The sequence below is a fragment of the Taudactylus pleione genome, unplaced genomic scaffold (genome assembly GCF_031769625.1).
Source record: "Taudactylus pleione unplaced genomic scaffold, aTauple2 ptg000015l, whole genome shotgun sequence".
Lineage (NCBI taxonomy): Eukaryota > Metazoa > Chordata > Amphibia > Anura > Myobatrachidae > Taudactylus > Taudactylus pleione.
In genome coordinates, this window is record NW_028284417.1 from 36,329,378 (window position 1) to 36,349,220 (window position 19,843).

At 41.9% G+C, this 19,843-nt stretch overlaps 1 protein-coding gene across 1 annotated transcript in view; it reads right to left on the bottom strand.

Moving 5' to 3' along the window:
• The window catches only part of MCHR2 (melanin concentrating hormone receptor 2), a 123,298-nt gene extending 108,888 nt beyond the window's left edge, over positions 1 to 14,410 (bottom strand). Inside the window, exon 1 of the mRNA XM_088470951.1 lies at positions 14,229 to 14,410. Coding sequence (XP_088327077.1) covers positions 14,229 to 14,410 — 182 coding nt within the window. The remainder of the gene's footprint in view (positions 1 to 14,228) is intronic.
• Positions 14,411 to 19,843: the final 5,433 nt, after the last annotated feature.

Consider the following 19,843-nt stretch of genomic DNA (forward strand, 5'->3'; position numbering starts at 1 on the left):
GGTTACTACATGAGTACTGGTAGAAAATCAATTCTCTCTTTAATCAAAGTTGGTATCTTTGGGTATCAATTTAGAACATGTTATTTCATATAGAACAATAAGTTGTGAACATTCTTTTCCCATGAGCATATAGTTGGTCAGAAAAGTGCCCCTAGCAATAACACAGTTGCAGTTGTAGGCTTATAATGCAATACATTTTTTCACTGCCATTCTTGGGATTCTGACTGTTAGCATTCTGACCGTCAGGATCCTGTACCCAACTCATACTAACACCATGAAATTTGAATTATTTTTATAACATAAGTAAATTATTGTTGTAAATGTAAATATACATTATTTACATATGCAATTATTGATCAAAGGTAATAAATGGAATAATACTGTACATTTGATGAATTTATTAATGAATGACCTATTGGTAATGTAGGCACTGGGGTTTAAGTGTGTAAGAGGTTATTTCCTTTCAAAGTCCTAAAGGACGTGTGTTCATTTCAATGGTTAATTACTTTAAAGTAATTACTTTTAAAAGTCCAGGGGCCAAATGTAATAGGGTGAGAGTTTGGAAAATGTGAGAGTTTAGCAGTAAACTCTCACACAATTACATTGGTCCAGTTGTATTTTAAAAATGGGAAAACATCTGGATGAAAGTTTAAATCATGAGAGATTTGCATGTTCTCGGACTCTATTACACTGGCCGAGTTTAAAAAATGTGAAAGTTTACTCTCACATTTTCTAAACTCTGACACTATTACATTTGGCTCCAGGTGTGAAAATTCTCTTAACCAAAAGGGGCCAGGACAAGAAACTCCTGATGTATTATATCCTCTGACAGGATACATTTGTCAGGTCAGAGCATTTATGGTTGACCATATTGGTCAGCCAGGGACAAATATATAATTTGTATATAATCTATAATTCTTAGGTTATATCTTTAATTAAATGCAACCATTTATATAATTATTTATTGTGTGTGCATGTGTGCGGTGGGCAGGGGTGGAAATAGAGATGAAAAACTGTATTCCCAAACCCCCGCCGCCCTCCACCCACCAGTTTTAAAACCTAGTGCTTTTTTAAAGGTGATGTCAATTTGGGAAAGTACTGTATATCAATATATTGATTTTCACCTTTTGCTATTACCAGGCAGAGGCTACGTGACTGAAATATAATTTAAATAATCTGGTTTATATCCTTTTTTTCTAGTCAAAACATTTGCAACGATTACTGTGTGTCTGTTTCTGTTATCTATTTTCAATCTGACTCTTTGTGACTATTAAATAACATTTAATAAATTCAGTTGTTGCTTAAATGTATTCATGCATGATGGAATACATAATTATTTTGGTGATGTTATATTTTAAGGCAGAAATTGTTAGAATAACAGTAGATCTGATTAAAGAAGTTGAGATAAGTGTGGGCAAACTGTAGACTTTCCAGACATAAACAAACTAATTGGGAACTTAGGACCTGATTCAGACCCGCTCGCTAGGATGCGTTCGCTTGTAGCTGGCGGATATTTGCATTCTGCGCATGCATACACATCACAGTGCATGTGCACGAACTAGTGCGAGAGATCGGGAAGCGTACGCTCGCTGCGCATAGACAGCCCAGCAGAGTGAGTGCCTGGAGAAGCCGTTTGTGGGTGGTGACAGGGGCTGGTCATTTAAATCGGGGGTGTGGAGGTGCAAACGCAGGCGTGCCTGAGCGTCTTAACGCCGTTTCAGAGGAAGAGGCAGAGTCATAGTACACGTCACCTGGCTGGTTTTTACACTGAAGTGCTTGCAGTGCTTGCGGTAGGATATGGTCTGCCTCAAGCACTGTGATCGAGTCCGATGATACCCGATGTACCGATGGTTGCATACACTTCCTGGACATGACAAGCGCAAGTGCACATTTACATTTATATGCTAACTGAAGCGTATGAATGTTTTTTTCTGTAGTGTAAAGTTAGGTCATTTTGCATACAGTATAACTCAGCATCAGGCCCAAAGAGGATGGCAACAGTGTCTACAATCACCAATGTATCATGGAAAGTTCTATATACAGTAATGTACTCTGAAAGAAAGACTATTGCAAAATAAAAAAATTGTTACACTGAAAAAAATCTCTAAAGACACATTAGCACTGGCAAACATTTGAACAATGTTGCCTGTTACTGTAAATTGGATATTTAAAAAGTTTGAGTTTAAGGTGTTTCATATGACTAAGACTACAGTGAGATTATTAGGAGTCGGTTCAAATCCCGACAGCGGAAGCTCGGCAGTGAAGATCCCGACAGGTAAATATATTTTCTATTTATTAACCTAACCTCCCCCCCAACCCTCACTTAGGGGTACCTAACCTTAACCTCCCCCCCAAGTGCCTAACACTAACCCCCCTCTAAGTGCCTAAACCTAACCCCCCGTTCCCCGCAGCCTAACCCTAAGTATCCTGAGGGGGGCCTAACCCTAACCTCCCCCCAGGGGTGCCTAACCCTAAGTCTCCCAGGGGGGTGCCTAACCCTAACCTCCCCCCAGGTTTGCCTAACCCTAACCCCCCCTTCCCCTTGCCTAACCCTAACCTCCCGGGGGGTGCCTAACCCTAAGTCCCCCCCGGGTGCCCTAAACCTAACCCTCCCCCCCATGGCTGTCCGCTCACGGCACCCAGCATCCCTTCGATCGGGATGCCGGGTGCCGGTCTCCCGGCGTCGGGGAAATGTCAGGCGTCTACATCTAGATGCCCGGCATTTCATCCCTCGCCAGGATATGACAGTCGGGAAGCTGGCTGCCTAGTATTAAGGCAGCCGGCTTCCCGATTGTATCCCATGGCTGTTCGCGTCCGGCGCCCGGTTTACTTTCGATTGGTAAGCCAGGTGTTGGGCTCCCGGTGTAGGTCTAATGACAGGCATTAGGATTTTGTCCGTTGGCTTCCCAATTATTATTACCTCCTAACAACACTATTAGTCAAAATATTCCCAACCTAGTCGTTGCAGTTTAAGAAGCTGTACACAATGGCCCTCATTCAGAGCCGTACGCTCTGAGCAGAGCGCACGCTCTGAATGAGGGCCGCCCTCCATAATTATGGAGCGTCCTCCTGGACGCTCGTATAGCTGTGGGTCACCACCCACAGCCTATACGAGCGTGCAGTTTGATGGCCGCGATGGTCTTGACCATCGCGACCATCGCCACTGCGAGCCGGAGCCTGCGGTTGAGTTTTTCAACCGCAAGGCCCGGAGTGATTTTGGCTCTATCAGAGCCAAAATCACTCCCACTGACATCACTAGTGATGTCAGTGGGCCGGCTTCTAACGGTAGGCGTTCCCTTGGGAACGCCCCCGTCTGGGAGGCACGCCCCCGGCACGCCCACCAAAGGGGGCGTGCTGTCAATCAACATCGACAGCATGCCCCCTTTGATCAGACACAACGAGCGAAGGAAAGTCCTTCGCTCGTCGCGTCTGGCGCATGTGCACGACGGAGCTCCCGCCGTCCTGCGCATGCGCAGTGCACAACATCGACCCACTTGCGAGCGGACAGCCGCTTGCGAGTGGGTCTGAATCAGGCCCAATGATCGCAGAATGCACTGATTATATACTAGGTACTCAGAAGACCTAGAATCCAGCCCCACAACTTAACTCCTATTCCAACCCATGACGCTGTGCTCGTAACATGGTAACTTAAATATGACATTAATTAAAGAAATGTTTTCTATTCCTTATAGATATTCTGTTATTTATATATATATATATATATATATATGTATATATATATATATATATATATATATATATATATAAAGTCACAGAAAGGGGAACCACTCCATGATTTGTAAGAAACACAGCAAACTGCAAAGACCTGCAAGTCTTTGCAGTTTGCTGTGTTTCTTACAAATCCTGGAGTGGCTCCCCTTTCTGTGACTATATATATATATATATATATATATATATATATATATATATTATATATATATATATATATATTTAAGAAGAGCATATTATATTTATGATGAAATTATAAATCACTTTTACTATTTCTGCACCACAGTGTCACTCGCAGAATCTTCTCTCAAAATCCGCTCCAACGACTTTAGCCTTGCCCCTGACTGCTGCTGGGCTGGCATGCCCCTTAGACCACCAAGCCCCATAGCAAGCGCACCCCTTGCACCCTCTATAGTTACGCCAGTATCAGTAAAGAAACTACTCTGGGTAAAATATAGCCCAGGTTATGCTGCTGTTCACAATCTCTATTTCTAGTAGTTAACAATTGGAATGTGGATGGCGCTAGTGTGTTTGTCTCTATAATCTGAATACATATGTTGCAGCTGTCTATTAGAGTTTTGTGCACTCTTCCCAAAATGGAAAACTAGTACTGAAACATTATTGCTAAACATTGCTACATGTTGCATAAGCATTTGAACAGATACAACTGACTATGGGCCTGATTCAGAGCCGTTCGCTATTTGCGGTCGTTCGTTCAAAAACAAGGGGTGGCTATTCAAATGATCCGTTCGCAAATTGCAGTCTGTTCACACCTCTAAGTCTGAACGAGCGAGCAAAACATACGCTCGTTTATTTGATAAAAATGCCCCCTGGCCGCTCGCACCATACGTCATGTCCGCTATTTATTAGATTAATCGAGTACATCGTACAGCGTATGAACTGCTCGCTATTCTTGTGGTTGGTTTTTTCAACCGCTATTTTGCGAGCAGTTCTGAGTTAAAAAAAACCAAGTGACGTGGTCAATGACGCTGCTGTATTAATTATGCACTCCCTTAAAACGCCCGTTTTGACCTTTAAGCACGCCTGCGTTCGAATTCCACTCCCCGTTTTCAAACACCTTCCCCTGTTACCACCCACATACGCCTCATTCTGTCACTCAAAATAGCAGGCACTCGCTATATAGCGTACAAACGATTTTCGGCCGCACTGACTGGTTCGCGCATGCGTACTAAAAACCGTACGCATGCGCAGATGTGCGAACATCGCTCGGAACGAGCGTACGGCCGCTAGCGAGCGGCTCTGAATGAGGGCCTATGTTTCCAATGAATGTTGCTATATAGGACCTGTTACATTGTTCTATACCAATCTAATGCTGGTGATTACATTTTTTTTATATATATCACATATTATTTTTTATTTTCAATTTCATCCATTTTTATTCTATTTATTGTAATGGATTTAATGCTGTGACCCTTGGGAATTTCTACACACAAAATACTAGGAAATTGTGTTTATGTAGAATTTTTTCTTAGACAGTATATAGGTTTTAATATATTCATTTTAATTAAAACATGTTTTTATAGACCCATTAAACTTGTTGGCTCTGAATATTCTTCGAGTGCGCAGTCTATATTTTCTCATATGCTATCTCTATTTCTAGACTCTAATAAAATGTCATTCTGCAGATAATTTAAGGTTTTGCATTTGAAATAGAAACTATATTATTTTTAGAATGCTGCAGGTGTAGGAAAATTATTATCTTTTGCTATAGGACTTTGTAGATTGAAGGATTAAGTTTTATTCATGCATATTCTTACTGTGCATAGACTATATTTAAGTCAAAGTTTTGTTTAAGTCAAACTTGATAAGATTTGATTGGTACAGAACAGTTATCAATTGTGTTTTTATTTCTTATGATTATCAGTGCTTATTATTCAATACTGTGATATCTTCTGTAGAATTCATCATCACTAACTCGATGGAGTATATTTACTAAAGTGATGGTTTACTGAAGTGGAGGTGTTGCCCATAGCAACCGCGGGGACAGCTGCTATTCAGAGCAGCTGTCACCGTACCGGAGTAATGATAAATTACTCTGGTGTCAAGTTTCCCCCGCTGCGAGTTGGATACTTAAGTATGCCTCGCAACGAGAGCATTACTTAATCAACAGGGGGCCATAAGGCCTCCGATGATGAATAGGCCTCTTTGGGGTAAATGTATTAAGATCCATATTTGTCCCGATTTGCATTTTTGGGTGACATCACTTTTTTGCAAATTGGGAATTTAAAGTCAGGTGATTTTTTCAGGTTGAAATTGGGTGGTTTAATGCCGCAAATTCGGCCATTTTGAACAATAGAAATGATATTACCATTGGCTCAAATCGGAAGTACTTTTCACTTTCTTAATAAAAATCAGGAATTTACCATTATTCGTTTTACCATCACCCGTTTTACACTCAAATCGGGGACTCAATAAAGTTTTATATGCACCACCTCCTGAGCTGAGAGTTGCCATCGAACATACACAAATCATTGTGATTTGTGTATGTTTCAGAATGGCAAGTGTGTTCTAAGGGTTAATTAAAAAAAAAAAAAGGCTAACCAGCCCTGGACTTGCCAGCCTGTCCTGGTACCTAAAATTACGGGGAACAAAACGAGTGGGGTTCCACCGTAAATTAGGTACCAGCAACAGGTTGCAGGGCCAGTCCTGGTTTTAATTATAGGTGGAAAAAAATGCATAGAGGTCCCCCTATAATTAAAACCGGGACCAGACCCTTTCTAGAAGGGGGCTGATACCACAGCCAGGGGAGCCCTTTCACCGGGCCCCCCAGCCACAGCATCAGTCCTGATCAGCCCAGGCCAGGGACCTTGGGGAGTTGGGGACCCCCAATAAAGGAGTCCTCCTCTCCAGGGCACCCCTGGCCTAGGCTGATAGCCTGGGGCTATCCCCTCCACCCTAGTGCGGCGGGTGGCGGTTTGATAGTGTATGTAGTGTGTAAAAAATAGAAATATCAACATTGTCTTTACAGTGGAACTACAGGTCCCAACAAGAATCCCCCGCAAGCTGGTACTTGGAGAACCACAAGTACCAGCATGCGGGGTATTACGGTCTCGCTGGTACCTGTAGTTCACCTGTAAAGAAATGTGTAAAAAAAACACAAAACACACACACCGTGAAAGTACAGTTTTATTACATACATACACACACACATACTCATCTACATTACCAGGAGTGGTCCCCTTGTCCAAAGTAGGCATCCAAGTTCTTCCCAAAACAAAAAAACGAAAATCGCAATCTATGCAACAGATACCAACCAGGATGGTTGATATCTCCCGAATGAAACATTCAGACACAGCTTCTGCCTTTATAGAGTCGTATCTGAGCATTCATTGGCTGAGAGAGGTGAGCCCCACCTCTCTCAGCCAATGAACGGCTCCTCCATTGTAGTCAATGGAGAGCTACAGGTTACTAAAGTTCATTCTGTGGTTCCCACCATTGACTTCAATGGAGGAGCCGTTCATTGGCTGAGAGAGGTGGGGGCTCATTGAGGGCCAATGAATGCTCAGATACGGCTCTATAAAGGCAGAAGCTGCATCTGAGCATTTCATTTGGGAGATATCAACCATCCTGATTGGTATCTGTTGCGTGGATTGCGATTATAATTTTTTTGTTTTAAGAAGACCTTAGATGCCTACTTTGGACAAGGGGACCACTCCTGGTAATGTAGGTGAGTATAAGTGTGTGTGTGTGTAATAAAACTATACTTTAATGGTGTGTTTGTGTGTGTTGTTGTTTTTTTACACTTTTCTTTACAGGTGAACTACAGGTACCAGCAGGCCTTTAATGTCCTGTGTATTGCCCTGCACTAAGTGTCTGACAAATTTGGAACAGCCAGCATAACCAATACTCTATTACATATACCAGTAGTGGCAACCCCCCGAAATTGCCCCCAGTAGTGGTCACCCCCTAAATTACCCCCAGTAGTGGCCACCCCTATACAGTGCCCCCAGTAGTGGCCATCCCTCTAAATTGTCCCCAGTAGTGGCCAACCCTATACAGAGCCCCCAGTAGCAGGCACCCCCATAAAGTGCCCCCAGTAGTGGCCACCCCCTTTTTCAGTGCCCCCAGTAGTGGCCACCATTATAGAGTGCCCCCAGTAGTGGCTACCCCTATACAGAGCCCCCAGTAGTGGGCACCCCCCCATAAATTGTTCCCAATAGCGGACACCCCCTATTTCAGTGCCCCCCCTACACACACACACAAAGAAAAAAAATACAACTTACCTGATCCCCGCTCCTGACGCGACCGTCGCTGTCCAGTCAGAGTCCCACCCGCTCTTCTCCTGCATGGGAGAGACGTCATACGTCATGACGTCTCTCCCATCACATGCTGCGGGGGGAGCCGGCACACGGAGCTAATTAGTGAGCTCCAGCCTGCTCCCTCCACGGACGAAGCAGCAGCAAATGAGAGTCTGTCTGACTCTCATTAGCTGGCTGCTATTACAAACACACAGCCACCGCTGGCGGCTGCGTGTTTGTAAACTGTGTAGGGCAGACCGCTATCACTGCGGTCTGCCCTACACTTGTGGGGCCGGGGGACTTGTCCACCCACTTGGCTGCTGGTGGCACTGATGGACAGTGCCCCCCTTTGGTCGCGCCCCTGACGGGTGCCATCTTGGCCAATGGGTAGATATGCCCCTGCACATCTGTACCCTGCCCTGATTTGCTTTCATCTCTGCATCAGGCCCACTATGTTTTATATCTTTTATTCAGAGGTCTTTCTGTGCTGGACTTTATGGCATACAGTATCAACATTTTGCATCAAGTCAATGGGCCTGATCAGCAAGGATCGCAATTGCAAAGCTTCACGCAGGCTACAGATATACAGTCAGGTGCATAAATATTGGGACATTGACAGAATTTTCATATTTGGCCTCTATTCACCACCACAATGGTTTTGAAATGAAACAAACAAAATGTGCTTTAACTGCAGACTTTCAGATTTAATTTGAGGGTAATTACATCCAAATCAAGTGAACGGTGTAGGAATTACAATGGTTTCTATATGTGCCTCCCACTTTTTAAGGGGACAAAAGTAATGGGACTATCAACTCAAAAGCTATTCATGGACAGGTGTGGCTATGCCCTCATTATTTCATTATCAATTAAGCAGGTAAAAGGTCTGGAGTTGATTCTAGGTGTGACATTTGCATTTGGAATCAGTTGCTGTCAACTCTCAATATGAGATCCAAAGAGCTGTCACTATCAGTGAAGCAAGCCATCATTAGGCTGAAAAATCAAAACAAACCCATCAGAGAGATAGCAAAAACATTAGGTGTGGCCAAATCAACTGTTTGGAACATTCTTAAAAAGAAAGAACGCACCGGAGAGCTCAGCAGCACCAAAAGACCCGGAAGACCATGGAAAACAACTGTGGTGGATGACAGAAGAATTATTTCCCTGGTGAAGAAAAACCCCTTCACAACAGTTGGCCAAATCAAGAACACTCTCCAGGAGGTAGGTGCATATGTGTCAAAGTCAACAATCAAGAGAAGACTTCACAAGAGTGAATATAGAGGGTTCACCACAAGATGTAAACCATTGGTGAGCCTCATAAACAGGAAGACCAGATTAGAGTTTGCCAAACAACATCTAAAAAAACCATTACAGTCCTGGAACAACATCTTATGGACAGATGAGACAAAGATCAACTTGTACCAGAGTGATGGGAAGAGAAGAGTATTGAGAAGGAAAGGAACTGCTCATGATCCAAAACATACCACCTCATCAGCGAAGCATGGTGGTGTTAGTGTCATGGCGTGGGCATGTATGGCTGCCAATGGAACTGGTTCCCTTGTATTTATTGATGATGTGACTGCTGACAAAAGCAGCAGAATGAATTCTGAAGTGTTTTGGGCAATATTCTATGCTAATATTCAGTCAAATGCTTCAGAACTCATTGGACGGTGCTTCACAGGGCAGATGGACAATGACCCGAAGCATACTGCAAAAGCAACCAAAGAGTTTTTTAAGGCTAAAAAGTGGAATGTTATGCAATGGTCAAGTCAATCCCCTGACCTGAATCCGATTGAGCATGCATTTCACTTGATGAAGACAAAACTGAAGGGAAAATGCCCCAAAACAAGCAGGAACTGAAGACATTTGCAGTAGAGGCCTGGCAGAGCATCACCAGGGATGAAACCCAGCGTCTGGTGATGTCTATGTGTTCCAGACTTCAGGCTGTAATTGCCTGCAAAGGATTTGCAACAAAGTATTAAAAAGTGAAAGTTAGATTTAGGATTGTTTAGTTCGTCCCATTACGTTTGGCCCCTTAAAAAGTAGGAGGCACATATAGAAACAGTTGTAATTCCTACACCAGTCACCTGATTTGAATCTATTTACCCTCAAATTAAATCTGAAAGTCTGCAGTTAAAGCACATCTTGTTTGTTTCATTTCAAAGCCAGTGTGGTGGTGAATAGAGGCCAAAATATGAAAATTCAATCAATGTCCCAATATTTATGCACCTGACTGTTTCATTTATGCATGCAGGCAGCTTTGCAGTTACAATCCTTGCTATTATGCAAATGCAGCAGGAGGTGTATGACATCCCCTGGTGCATTTGCGATCCCAGCACTGCGATAGAGGTCGCAAGCTGGCATTACCATCCTGACCATTGGTGGTTGATGGTCGCGATGGTGGATGGCGCCGACCTCCGGCCAGCTGAGTAAGCCTCAGCTGTAGGCTTATACCATTTGTGATATTGCATCAGGATTTTGAACGAGTGCTAACTGATATTACACTATATATGCTCACAAATATATCAGGCTGCCAGTTAGATGGAAATTCTATGTTATTTGTTATACTGATTTTATATGTGAATAATAAGCCTGTTATACTTCTCTGATATGTGAATGATAAACCTGAAAACTTGGTACTGTATCAGGCGTTCGGATTATACCACCTGTGTTATTGCATCAGGCTGCAGAATGAATGCTAACTAATACTATATTATGTATGTAGTAATTGTATGATTAATCAGAACCATTGAGAGTTATCGGAGCAGTATGCAATGCTTGAGGTAGACCCTACCTCGCCGCAAGCACTGCGATCACTGCAGACTGAAATACAACCAAGTGATGTGTACAATGACGCTTCCATGCTAATTATGCACACCCACAAAACGCCGTTTTGATGCATAGACACGCCTGCGTTCACAGCAGGACGCAGTGACTGGTTCACGCATGCATATTTTTCCGGATACGCATGCGCAGATGGGCGACAATCAGCCATAGTGTGCGTCCGCGGCTTACCGTCCGGGTCTGAATCAGGCCCTCAGTCTTTTTCAGTGCTGTTCATGTACTTTTCCTCAGGTCTAAATTGTACGGTTTTTTTTGTATGCTTTTGATTATCTGTGGTATCACACTATGTATTAACAAACAAATCTATTATATGTGCCTATGTATTACCACATAAAAACACCTACATTTTAGTATTGGTGTTAATAATAACAAAAAATATTTTCGCCCATACATATAATATTGGGAAATCATAACCATTATTAAGTGGAATCAAACTGTTTAATTGTTCATTTAAAGGAGGATATTTATAAGGCCTCTCTGTGTGTCTCCTTGATCACCAGAAAACTATTATATGTACTGTACATTTTTTAATTTCTATTTTAACGCATATCTAATAAAAAATGTTTATTTTAAATAGTATTATAAATAAGAGTGCCCCCAAAAAAAGGTTTTCTTTTTTGTTTTGCTCCCTTGTCAAAACCTACCTGTATAGTCTGAAATATAAGCCATGGGGAGCACCACCAACACAACATAAGTTATAATTGATATTGATCCATTTGATTTTGCTATAGTACTGTTGGTATATACTGAACGATTACTGTTATTATTTGTTACATACTGTACTTTAGCGTTTGGTGCAGGATCACCCCTTTCCCTTTCTATAAACCTCAGCTTACTCAGGCTGGCCGGCTTGCGAGCCCAGGACACTGCGTTGATCAATGCAGATCCTGGGCTGGCCACTCCTGGAAAACGGGGCGGACACGTTTCCAGGCATGCCAGCTGCCCCCACACCGCCCCTTGAATGCCTCTGCCTGTCAATCAGGCAGAATCATTCAACAGTCTGCGTGCGATTATGCAGGACCCATTCTACACACTCGCAGAAAGGGTCTTGCACATGCACAGATTCCCGATAATTGGGAATCTGCGACCAGCAATGCACTTGTGTGCACTGCTGAAGGCCCTCAGTACAGATCACAACTGCGATGGCAATATCGTTTACACACACAGTCTCACTGTGAAAATATACTAATCCTCTGCGATCGCTATGCCATCACAGCACAACATAAGGAAACCCACCTTACCTTACATACATCTGTAATACTTTGCAAGTCTGCGAAAACATCGGCAACATTGAGTACCATTGGAGCCTCACGTACACTAACGCTAACCTCATCACACACAGTGAAAGCCCAAGCTGCATATATTCCGAAATACGGAATATTTTTGGCATGACTGAGATAGTGAAACCTTTGATTTTTCATGGTTTAATGTACACAAACTTTGTTTAAGGCACAAAATTATTAAAAATGTTGTATAAAATGACCTATAGGCTTTGTGTATAAGGTGTATATGACATATAAATGAATTTCATATATCTACACAAACTTTGTTTGAGCCACAAAACTATTGAATATATTGTATAAAATGACCTGCAGGCTGTGTGTATAAGGTGTATATAATACATAAATGCATTCTGTGTTTAGATTTTGGCCCTATTCCTAAGACATTTCATTATGGTATGCAATTATTCCAAAATACGGAATATTCCAATATCCAAAATACCAAGCATTTTGGATATGGGAGACTCAACCTGTAGTACTAACTACGAGTGACGGAGGATAATGCTGCACAGTTAGCTGTTTAAATGGTACCAAAGCTGTAAAGACTAATTGAATTAAAAATCAAATACTGGAAAGATAGAAAATCTATCTAATTCTAATGATGAAAAATTGTTTGGTGCTTCCTCATCTATGTGGCCTCCTGCTGGAGCCAGTGGTTACGCTGCTTACATAAGTAGCGTAAACTGGAGGAAATACCATTCGGCCCCTTGTGGGCTCGCTTCGCTCACCACGCTGCGGGCACGGTGGCTCGCTTCGCTCACCACATGGATATATTCCTTCACCATGCCCACTTGGATGGTAGGGAATGATGTTGGACACTGGCTGATCTTTACGGTACTTACGTATCTTCAGATACGATCAGCCAGAGTCCAACGTCATTCCCTACCATCCAAGTGGGCATGGAGAGGGAATATATCCATGTGGCGAGTGAAGCGAGCCACTGTGCCCGCAGCATGGTGAGCGAAGCAAGCCCGCAAGGGGCCGAATGGTATTTCCTCATCTTTACGCTATTCCGTATCTTCACTGACGGCTCCAGCAGGGGGCCGCAAAGATGAGGAAGTACCAATTGTTTCCATCAACTATTATAATAAATGACTTAGGGCCTCATTTATTTACGAGTTTTATCACCAAAACGAGTGACAAATTTCACTGTGTATGATAAATGGTGCTCGAGCCAATCAGCTCCCAGCTGTCATTTTTCTAACAGTTGACAGTTGGGAGCTGATTGGCTGGAGCACCATTTATCATACACAGTGACATGTATCACTCGTTTTGATGATAAAACTCGTTAGTAAATGGGGACCTAAGGGTTCTATGTACTAAGCCTTGGAGAGAGAAAGTGGACAGAGATAAAGTACCAATCAATGAGCTCCTGTCAATTTTCAAACACAGGGCCTGATTCAGCACTGGTCGCAACTGCAATTGACAATGGATTGCAACTGTGAAAATATGCTAATGCTTGCCAAAGCCTAGCCGGCATAGGGACTCCCACTTCTGCTTTCTCATATGCGTCCAATCTTGCTTTTCTGCGTATACATCTGTACCATCAATGCACATTGGCCCATCATTTACAGCAGGTCTGATCAGATACACCATTTACAGCAGGTCTGACCAGATACAAAAACTGCAAGACTCGTCACACGCAGTGAGTACTCAACCTACGTATGCAAACGCAGTGGCAAATTTATATACGTTCATGAAACGGTGTTCAAACGGACAGGCATGTCTGCATTTTTCTGACCACTCCCCAGCCCAAAATGCTGACAGCCTGTCACTCACTTTGCAATGGATTCCTCTGTGCGTCCATAACCACAATGCAATGGCAGCGCATGCACAATGTAGGTTATGCGTATGCGCAATTGCAAACAATTGCCCGATCTGCATCCATATTCGCTCTTGCGATCGGTCTTGCAACTGAATCAAGCCCACAGTCTGTAAAATGACAGTTAGGAGCTGATTGGTTGGTACTTTGTATACGTCCACTTTATTTCTCTCCAAGGCTTAGTACATATGCCCTTTAGTCTATTTAAACCATAGATCTTGAAACATTATACTGATAGAAAAGTGTGCTCTAGCAATGCATGTTTTTTTGTGTATATTTGCAATTAAGTTATCATACCTTATAATAGTGACCAATACTAGGATATTTCCAACTAATCCAGTGCAGCAGATTATTCCAATAAAAGAGGGAAGAATAACAGTTTCTGCTGTATTAATAAGATGATATTCATTTCTCATACTCCATGATTTATTGAACAAGTCTCCAGTACTATTCCAGGAGGTGATCTGCATTTCATTCATTATTATGCACTTCCTCTGTCTTAATCTGCAATAACAAAGGACATATTTAGTTCATGCATTGATGTCCTTCACATAACAGGCCCTCTACGCTATTCCCAGTGCCAACACCAGTCGCCATGGGAACAAATGTGTAAACTGAAAAGGCAAAATCAGAGGATGTGGTTTTCCCATCAAAGAAATTCCCATGAAATATCTTCTAAACATAAATCATTCGGGAACCCAGTAAAACTCTAACTTAAAATAAAAGAACAAACAAGAATATGTAAATTCACACTTACTTAAAATAGCCTTTTCCCTTGTCAGTGTTACTAGGAATACATGAATGTACTAAAATAACTATATTAAAACAGATTAATTTTGAAAAGGTATAGGAATAAATTTTAAAAAATGCATAAATGATTACTATCACAATAGAAATTGATATTAATATACACAAAAATCTAGTCGTGGGATTGTTAAGAGAGGAGGGGGCTGGTGTGCAGTGTCTGGGACCCACTCCTCTCTACCCAGCAGCCATCATCGCACTGAGCCCAGCAGTAGACACTGGGCACTAGTAGACTCTAGTGCTGTGCCAGAGTCTACTGTGCATGTGCAGGACACCGGGATGGTCAATGGTGGGGCAGCTAATTTCCTGGTGATTTCCCTATTTTGCATGGGCAAAACACTGGGAAAATGTCCGCCAGGTCATTTTGCCGATGATTTGTAGAGCGCTGCTACCGCAGGACTCTGGAGAGTTAAGTATTTAATAAATGGGTGCAGGATGTGCAGTATGGGCCCACTTGGACCCATGAGTCTATGTGCACCACACACCCTGCACCCATTATAGATACGCCCCTGAATCTAGTTCAATCTAGTTCTAAATTGTGCTTTTACACACCAATTTCAAGGTACAGGTACAGCGCTGCATAATGTGTGGTCTCTGTATGAGTAAATCCACAATAAAATGCTTAGATCATTACCATCCAAAAACTGTTACAATGCAAATGATAATGTAAGGGCTCTAACGCACAGATTTGAAATAAATGAGTTTAATGCTGTCACATGAGTTGCATTTCTGTGAATGAAATTTGAACACTAAAGAATTCAAATTTGCGTTTGATGCCATATTGCTTGCAGACTTGCTGCAAGGCAAAATAGAACCTGCAGACCCTGCAAGAAAAGGCTGGAAAAGCAATATTTTCCTGATCTTAAAACAGGACGGCCTAGTTCGTCCAGTGTAAAATGTAAAGGCTCTGAAGTCTGAATGATTTTCTGAAACACAAACAGTTCAGTATAGAAGGGTTGCAGCTATTCAGCCCACTTGCTGTTGCTACATGGCAAGCCTCCAGTTAATTGTTCTGGGGAAAAGGATTGCCACCTAGCAACAGCTGCCATCAGTACCCGCTCTGTTGCTATTGCTGTTGGTTGTCTTTGCTATGGTACTTTGGTTATACAGTAGTACCTCTTTGTTATTGCCTTTTCCTTTAGACTCTGCAAAAGACCAGATGAAGGAGCAGAAACTGGTCCAGAAGGACATTAGGAAGAGACTCTTATCCATCCTTCAAAGTCCTGCCATGATTCAGAATGGATTTTTGTTACAACTTTTGCGATACCCCGCTGCTATTAGTGAGAATAAATGGCATGTTTATGTGAAACCTTACCAAGTCAGAATGAGTCTCTTAGTACTTCTTAGTGAATCAGAGAGGTAAGGAGGAATATACTGGCATAGAAAACAACTCTTTTGTTTCCAAACCACAGTTTAAATTTATTGCAAAGTTGTTTTCAAATAGCAAGGAAACTAATGAAGGTGAAATGACAGCTCACATTCTACAAGGTTACCATTGATACATACAATAATTATACACACAAAGCACACAAATAACATTTTATTTTTTTGGAACTGGCTGGTAAGTGAAATGTCATCCAATGGAGTCAATGGACACCAATTTACTTACTTACAACTAACACTTTTCACAAGGGATACTGTTATCTTACCATAGGTGTCAAAGTGGAATATATGCAGGAAACAGTAATATAACAATAAAATACAATATACTCTATATCACATTACATGTTAAACTATCAGAGCAAGGTGAGAACAATTACCACACATTATCACAAAACAGTACCTGCAAAATGTATTTCTAACTAGAATTCCCTTCCAATAAGATATATCTTATACTGCCAGTAAATGTTTGTCATACATGCAGTTCAGCGCTCTCTGTAGAGGTGGTGCACTTTCTGTTGTCCAGAAAGTGCCAATGGGTGAAATACCGGCGCCAAATTCCCGACAGCGTCAGTGGGTCCAGGCACCAGAATCCCGACCACCGGCATCCCGAAGGTAAGTATCGGGCATTAGGGGGAGGGTTAGGGTGGGGGGTTAGGGTTAGGCATTAGGGGGAGGGTTGGGCCCATTCAATTGTAGGGTTGATATGTCGGCCAGTGTGTACCCAGCATAACATGTACAGTCCACAGACTTCATGTTTGTGTATTTCTGAATTTATTGTATGCCGTACTGTACATTCTTTTGTAAATACAATGCTAGCTTTATTATGTTATTATATTACATCTTGCATCATACAAATAAGCAACTTTTTTTTTTGCTTTACGATACAAATTACATTATAAAAATGTTGTATCTTGGAGGCTGATTGCAGCAAGTTGGATTCTTTTTTCTTTGCTTTGTTACAAAATCCAGCATTTGGAAACCCCATCTACAAATCCGATAGTTGCCCCTGATAATGATTCTCAACTGTCTATAGGCAGGATAGCTGCCTAATTTTAATTAAATTGAGTGTCGATTCAGAATAAAAGGAAAAAGCAAACTATAATAACTAAAAGATCTTGTTACATCTTATAAAAAATGTACTTTATTGTGGCATTAACACTATATAGGCCTACCTTAACATAAGAAGTGGTAGAAGTGGCAGAAGAGTGACAATTAATGTTGTAATGTACAGTATGCTTTATTTCTTTTAGGATTCATTTGTATAACTGCCCACAAGATCAAAGCTTGTGAACCACATGATCTGACCATTATATGTAAGATTTAATTTATATGGCATTCAGTGTAAGACCTTTTACTGAGAACTTTCTTCAACAGCTAGACAAGGTAAGTAATACTAGGCATTGGTATCTATGGGCCCGATTCAGAGATGGGCACAAATCCCATTGTGACTGCGATTCCATAGGCAGCAGACTTGTGACAATATGCCAAGTCTGCTGCCATCCTATGCACTGAAATGCCCACCGCCGGTGTCTGACATCCGCCACTCAATCACAAAAGTGGAAACATCAGAAACATCGGTCGCACATACAACTTCTGAGTAAGCCTATGTTGTCTCAGGCAGAGCAGCTCTCCAAAGACGCTGTGAACAAATTTGCAGAGCCTCACTAGAGCATGCCCAATAAACAGTCCTGGCGCCTGCATTTCTCTAGCCACCCCATTACCTCCCCCAAATAATGACTTCCTGTCACTCACTTTGCAAAGAAATCCTCTCTGTGATCGCCGTAGCTAATCCATCGTTGAACATGCGCAGTGAAGCTTTCACACATGCGCAGTGGCAAAAATCGCTAAACTGCGTGCAACATTGAAATTACATCCATCTCTGAATCAGGCCCTATGTCTTTGTACATACATCTGTATCATTATCTTATTGTGCAAGACTGTGTGCATGATTCAGAGGTGAATGCAGTGTCAATGGTGCACGCAGTTGTCCAATATTTTACAGCAATCCTCACTGCAAATACAAAGTATGGCATTTTGTTTTATTAAACACTTATAGACTATCCCCATGAAAGAATTTAGCCTGGAAGACAAAGCCCACGTTTTAAGACATTTGTTTTCTGTGTAGTAGCTGAGCAGACATTATAAAGCTTCATTTAAAGAGTGCAGACGAGGAATTTCTCATCCATCAGAGCATCAGAGAACAACTGACTGTAGCACACTATTGTGTACTCATACATCCATTACAAGAGGCTCCTGATGTTATTTGGCACACATCTCAATCTGAATATAGCTGATGACACGATTTTGTGTTATAACAGAAGGCTCAGGTTTGTTTCCTGACACTTTAATATAATGTTACCAAATGTTACATCCTCTCAGAAGTGATACAATAATCTATATGTCAATCATCAAACAAGCAAATGTATGAACGTGTAGAAAATGCTGACAGTAGTAAAAAAAGAAAACTACTGATAAAGGAGATGCAGCTAAACAGAGATGCTTTATACAGGTTGTGCATTGGGAGATCGCACTCACTGAAGATACCACAATAAAACTTTACTTGCTTAAATGTACAAGATACCGACATACGAGCAGTACATACATATATACTTGTGGAAAAGGCCTTAGAGCATTGTTAAAAGTTCCCTATGGATACAGAAGTGTGTGAAATGCAGCAAAGCTGGATGCGCCATCACTGGGGGTGTGCCATTGAATGTAGCAACCACTTCCATTTTTCACCTATACAGTAGCAACACATTTCCTCACCTCTGTAGCAACACTACCCTATAGCAACACATCCTCCTGCACTGCCACTCTACAGTACTCTTTCAATTGTGATCCCACTCCTGTAGGGGCAGTAGTGGTGCCACAAAACAGATGCTGTCCCGAGGCTTTTAGAGAATAATTGCGCTCACTGAGACATTAGTTTTAGAAAGATTTTTTTGCTTCAGACATGTAAAAGAATGTGAGTGAAGTTTGCATTAAAATCCTAGTCTGGCTCTGACTATGAGAATAAAAATAAATTAGCCAAAATTCTCTAAAATGCAATAGAAACCAGACATTTGTTGTAAACAGACAATTAATTAATTCTCTGTAATCACTTTACTTTTGCTTTGTATAAAAAGATTGCTAAATTCATTATCTGAACATTTTGGTACATTCCATAATGAAATGTATCATAACTTTAATAAAGATGAAGTATGTTGATCCATTAACAAAATATACTTATCTGGGCTAGAAGCTGTCTATCGGAGTAGAATGAGAGTAGTGAGTGAAAAGCCCTCCGTGGAAATCTTGCAGTTTAATGATTACATTATCAAGACTGAGGGCCTGATTCAGCAAGGATTGCAAGTGCTAAAGCGTACACTGATGGCCGATCGTTTCTCGCTGCGCATGCATCGCACTGCGCGTAGGCACCACTGCGATCGGGTCTGCGATCACAGTGACTATGCAGACCCATCGCAGAGTGATGTTTGGGGGAGGTGACGGGGGGGTGGTCGTAGAAATTCAGACGTGCCAGTGCGTTTGAACGCCGTTGAAGGGGCGTGCATAAATTAGCCACTGCAATACCATACGCAGCTTGAGCTCTCACTGCATGCAGGAAAGTTATCAATTTAATTGTAGGGTCAGACCTGTCTTAAATGTGCAAGTGGCTCCGATGTACTTCGATGTTACCGATGTTTTGGCTGGATTGCAAGGTATTACAGATGTACGAGAGGGGAAGT